This window comes from Carassius auratus, chromosome 44 (assembly GCF_003368295.1).
Source record: "Carassius auratus strain Wakin chromosome 44, ASM336829v1, whole genome shotgun sequence".
Classification (NCBI taxonomy): Eukaryota; Metazoa; Chordata; class Actinopteri; order Cypriniformes; family Cyprinidae; genus Carassius; species Carassius auratus.
The window spans coordinates 6216436-6221855 of NC_039286.1; the positions used below are offsets into that span (position 1 = coordinate 6216436).

Here is a 5420-nt window from a genome sequence, read left to right on the forward strand (position 1 = left end):
TCAAAAATCTCTTTATATATATATATATATATAGGCTAGTTTAAAATGACTGAACATGATAAAGCATATTCTTGGTTAAGAAAAAAATGTTTATTATTATTTTCTGTCATTTTGCCCCCAACAAATGTCTCTAATTGCAAAAACATATATTCTTACTATTTTATTTTATTTTAGGTTGTCTACTTGTTTTTCGTTGTGTAATTCTACTTCCTGGAATGGAGTCAGTTTTTATCTAATTTTAATATTGTAGTTTGTGCTTTGGCAGTTCGACATTTGATGTTTAGACACAATATCCAACCTTCTCTATTATGTCCAGAAAGTTTCAATTTGCCGCTCCAGCTGCCACAATTACGCGGACAGGCCAGCTAATTAACATGAGTTGATTGGTGAGGTGGAGGCATCATCGATCTTTTTGCATTCCAATATCTCCACGAGACATTTCATTCCAATCTTTCTATTAACAGCGCAGAAATATGGCTTATGCTAGGTGCCTGGGGACTACTTAACAGTTCGTTCAGATAAAGAGGTCCAGTTATGTCCAAGTTCAGTGTTTCAGAAGAAGATAATAGAGGCCATGTAAGATATAAAGGTGACAAAGCACTGTAAATTTAAAGCAATACATGCTGGCATGTTGAAAATTGCTGTTGTCGTGCTTTTATTGTCGAAGCCGTGTGTGCTTTTATAAATTTTCGTTCTCAGATTTTTCAAATCAGACTATTTTACCGCTTATTTGTCTTCCAGCAATCATAGAAAGACACAAAGACAGTTAACAGATTAATAGCCTACAGTTTTTCATCAAGTAGCCCAACCTACCCTTATCGTTTCAAGAATGAATATTAGTCACTGTACACTTTTATTTAAAATAGTTTATTATGAAATTCAATTTAATCAGGACACTACTGACCCATTTTTCGCGCATTTTCCAAAACCTGAAATCAACCTAACTGAGCAGAATAGGAATAAGTAAACTGTACATTTAAAAAAACTTGATGCAGAAATTAAACTAAAAATACGTAAATGTAAAAACATTGCAGTCAATAAATAATGCCACATGTGATGACGTCCATAAATATTAGGGCAATTTATGCTTGATTTATCATTTTACTTGTATGTATGTTTATTGTATTGTTTCAGAGTGAAGGTGAGGACAACAGCAAGGCCATGAAGAGACGGTACGGGATTGGGGGTATTCAGCTGACGGTATGCGGGTAAGACAGACATCTCTGGCTTGCCCCAATTTGCCGCATGTGATTGTCCAATGGATCTCTAGCGCGTGTTCTCCCGTCAAGCCAGCAAGCCTCGCATGGAGCTTCTTAATCCGCTCCCCTGGCGCCTTGTTACCGGTTTGGCAGACAAGTCTCTGAGCGTGCAGTATTATCATTAATTCAACATTCAAAATTTCTCCCTTCCGAATACATCACTCCTTAATTTCCCCTCGCATCTGCACATTTCGATGTGCTACCGGGACCGGGTGTTCGTGGAGGAGGAATAATGAGCCAGCCGTGCTCGGTTAACAAATCCCCTTGTTAAAAAAAAACTAGATGAAAAACATCGTTTTAATGTGGAAGAAGCTGCATGTGGGTCAATTTGTATGGCTATGAAAGAGTATAAATTATGATAGATTTTTGCGCTATCCAGTCATCCTTGTCTCCTATGTCACATTTTCTTGATAGGGTGTAGCCTACTTAAAATGTATTTGCGTTGATATGATAGCCTATCTCTGTTATCGGTATCTAATTTCTCCAATGATTATTTAAAAGTCCGTGGCCTGACAGTGTATAAATAGACTCCGTCTGCACAACATATAGCTTCTTAACTGGAAAACATCCATAGTTTCGAAACCTTAACTAAAGCAGCTTGCTTTCGAGATGCGCAAGCTGCTTTGAGTAGTTCATGTCATGACTTATTAAATATTGCCAAAGTTCCCAAAGCGGATCCGGATGTTACCAAAAGAAAAGTGGCTTCTTGCTGCCGTCCTATCTGGTTAGTGGCACTTCCTCCCTCTGGTCCAAAGACGCTGAAGATGATTTGCTGATGACTGCTGGCGAGAACGTGAGGAAGGCCTCAGTCCTGGTCGTGGGCGAACACGAGAAGTCTGCGTTGTTGGATCTAAGTGAGAGCCCATTTGACTGACTGGCAGCGTGACAGGCAAGGCAGGAGCATGGACTTCCCCCGGGACCAAGCCCATGACCCGGGCTGGGGTACAGGGATGGGTGTCTGAAGGCGCACAGCAGCTCAGGACGCGGGTATGGATGCGAAAGCACCCGAAAACTGTCCAGCGAGCGCAGAGGATTGGAGAATGGACCTCCTGTGGCAGAGGCTGAACCTGCAGTCACACCGCTGAGTGGAGAATAGTAAGGTAGAGGAAGGTGAGACTGAAACGGATAGGGCAGGCTTCCCGTAGCTGCAGCATGGCTCATCATATAGGTGTAAAAGGCGGGGTCGGCAGGATGAGGCCAAGTCATTGCCAGCCTCTGTCTCTTGTCCTTCATGCGACGGTTCTGAAACCAAACCTGTAACCAAAAGTGGCAAAGTAGTCATAAAGTAATATTGCAATGGCTGAGGCCTATATAGCTACATGTAGGCAAAGCCCGTTTCTATTAGCAATAAACCAAGAGAAATGGTCCCATAATTAATCAAATAATAAGAGGTCAGACATATTTTGTAGAATTGTTTTATTGTACTTTTTTTAAATCGATTGATGAGCCTGCTCATATTGATGGTGCAATCTTGGCAGGGTTATTTTTTACACTCATAACTCGTTGGTAATCTACCAGGTCACCTTTATCAAAATAAATAGATTGGGGGTGTAGCTTACATACCTTTATTGTTGTTTCCGGTAAATTTAAGGCAGCTGCCAACTCGCACCTACGTGGTCTAGAGACGTAATTCTCCCGGTAAAACTCTTTCTCCAGTCGTGCTATCTGCTCCCTTGTGAATGCTGTTCTGTACCTTCGCATCTGGTCAGAACCATAGTTGAGAGCACCGTGGCCTGAGCTCATCTTGTTGTCCACACCGATTTCTTTACCGTGGGTCGGCGAGCCCATTGCCAGTCCTTACAGAAAATAAACATTACTCATTTTAGGACATACATTGCAAGGTCACCGGATTACCGATATATTAATATAGCGTTCATACTGCATTGCTTGCGATATATATGTAACTATATATATCTATATATATATGCTATATATTAATAGGCCTATTACTGATATTTCGGACAAATAGCCAAAAAAATAAAATAAAAAATAAAATAAAAAATCAGTGTCCAGTGAAGAAAAGCTAACAAAACATGCCGTCTCAATCTCTGAACATATTATGGTTATTTCCAAAAATATAAACTAAATTAATAACCTGCACTGATAATACATTCATCTGAATTTTGCACGTCCGAGGGAATTTATTAGAATCATTCCTTTGTTGATTTATGCATTCTTAAAAATAGCCATATTCTTCATTCTTTACTCCAAATAAGGCGTTTAATTCTAAATACGTTTAATTCTAAAAAAAAATAAAACATAAAGGTATGAACAGACAATGGACATTCATAAACATTGTTTTTGTAATAGCAAGCCAGCAGCAATTCTCCCCACAATATATATATATATATATATATATATATATATATATATATATATATATATATATATAATATTACAATATAATATATTATATAATATATTATTACTATTATTATTATTATTATACGTTATTGAGATGTTGTACAGTTGGAATAAGATGCCTTGACAACTAGTTAAAGCCTGGACAACACCCCAGATACACAGTGGCATTGTAATTAACTCATAATTGACTGATAATTTAAGAGGAGCTGACAATCGAACGCGCTCATAAGCAGCGGGTTACACGGGAAATCGATTGAACGTGTATATGGTCGCTTGTATTCTCAATCAATTCACTCAGTTTAGAAACAGGGGAAGAAATGGAGAATAAATAAATACAAATAAACAAGAATACAATGAGCTGCAGTTTTTACCTTGTCCGTTCGGGTAATCCATGCTCTCAGGGGTACAACTGACATCTATTTCCTCATATAGGTCTGATTCCGCATCTGAGCTGCTGGCATCTTTGTTAGGGATGTCTGACAGGGTTCTCTCCGGCGCAGATGGCTTGCTAGCAAGTGTCACATCTCCGTACTTTGCGCTACGTTGTCCTATTGTCGCATCCTCCACTAGGATTTGAGAATAAGGCACGGGGCTTAGTCTGTTCTGGTTAATCGGTTTGTCCGGTAGCTTGCGCATGGGGTCTCCAGTAGCCTCAGTCAAATTAGAGCCATTTTTGGCAGACAGTGTGCCAACCTGACTACCCTCGGCGCGCATCAGCATGTCTTTGGCGCTGTCCATAACCGTTAGACGAGAGCAAAGTAGGCTACCTGATCTTCCGGAGCTTGGTAAAACAGTTTGGAGCGGCAAAAGCAGACGAGAAGCTGTGCGATGCGAGCGCCTGGAGTGCTACGCGAACTCTGGGAGGGATCACCATTGCCCTCTCTCTCCTCACGCGCTGTCATTCTTAATAGGGCAGTCGTCATAACAGAGGGCGCAGTGACGCCACACGTCGATTTAGTGTGAATAAACAGACCGGGGAGAGTCTAGCAGAACCTAAAGGTGAATTCAAGCCTATAGCACAAAACATCACCAACAGCTAAATACAAAAGGCATGAAAGATGCACCAACTTAAACTTTGTGTGTGCTTGTCGTTTTACACGTTTAAGTTACAAGATAGTCTCACTTTTTTGATTGTAAGTCAGATAGTCAAGTATTTGACTATATATAGTGCATTTACAGTTTTTTTACGGATATTGGGGCAATTTGATAACCATTTTTGCTTTACTGAACTCAGATGATTTGGTTAGCTAATTAATCTTCTCACATGAGTGAAAAAGTGATTGAGCGCTTTTTTGATGGCTGAAAAAAAAAACAAATGTCCATAACGGACAGTCAAGGGTTTCAGTAATGTGATAGAATGCAGATATGGCCAAACCCTATCTATTATCTCCCTGTCCTGAGCCCTCTTGGATATGGCAGTCTTTCGGAATATATTAGCACATGTTCTTCTCCGATCAACACAGTCAGTGCGCGTTGGAAGACGTCAGACTGAATGGGAATATGAGGGATCAGATGAGGAGGGCTGTCTCTCCGCCAGCAGCGTAATTTGAAGTGTACAAGTTCCATCGTTTCTTCTTCCAGCGCACAGACTCAGTCACGCTCTCTTCCCTTCGCTCTGTCTCCCGCCCTAACTCGATCTTCCAAAGTGGTGTCAAGTAAAGTGCAAAAAGGTCAGGTCCTCATGACCAAGAGTAAGAATAACAGGCTATTTGACATTTAATTAGATTTGTTTGAGCCGCGCCAACAATGCATATATCCTCACCGCCTACTGGCGGGAGGCAGCTGTCCAGATTCATT

General features: G+C 40.5%; 1 protein-coding gene across 1 annotated transcript; it reads right to left on the reverse strand.

Annotated features, from left to right (window-relative positions):
- Positions 1–905: 905 nt before the first annotated feature.
- Positions 906–4496, reverse strand: LOC113061982 (homeobox protein XHOX-3-like). The gene is made up of 3 exons (XM_026231482.1): positions 3995–4496; positions 2823–3055; positions 906–2513 (listed from the first exon to the last, which is right to left on the reverse strand). The coding sequence occupies exons 1-3, from the start codon at positions 4359–4361 to the stop codon at positions 1977–1979; spliced, it is 1137 nt and encodes a 378-aa protein (XP_026087267.1). The 5' UTR covers positions 4362–4496; the 3' UTR covers positions 906–1976.
- Between the last annotated feature and the right edge of the window lie 924 nt (positions 4497–5420).

Bases quoted from the DNA above. Each gene is read 5' to 3' on its own strand.
- LOC113061982 (XM_026231482.1), bottom strand. From the start codon at position 4,361: ATGGACAGCGCCAAAGACATGCTGATGCGCGCCGAGGGTAGTCAGGTT. The intron at 3,056-3,994 runs GTAAAAACTGCA...ATTTTCTGTAAG, and splicing joins GGATTACCCGAACGGACAAG to GACTGGCAATGGGCTCGCCG. The intron at 2,514-2,822 runs GTATGTAAGCTA...TTTTGGTTACAG, and splicing joins TACCGGAAACAACAATAAAG to GTTTGGTTTCAGAACCGTCG.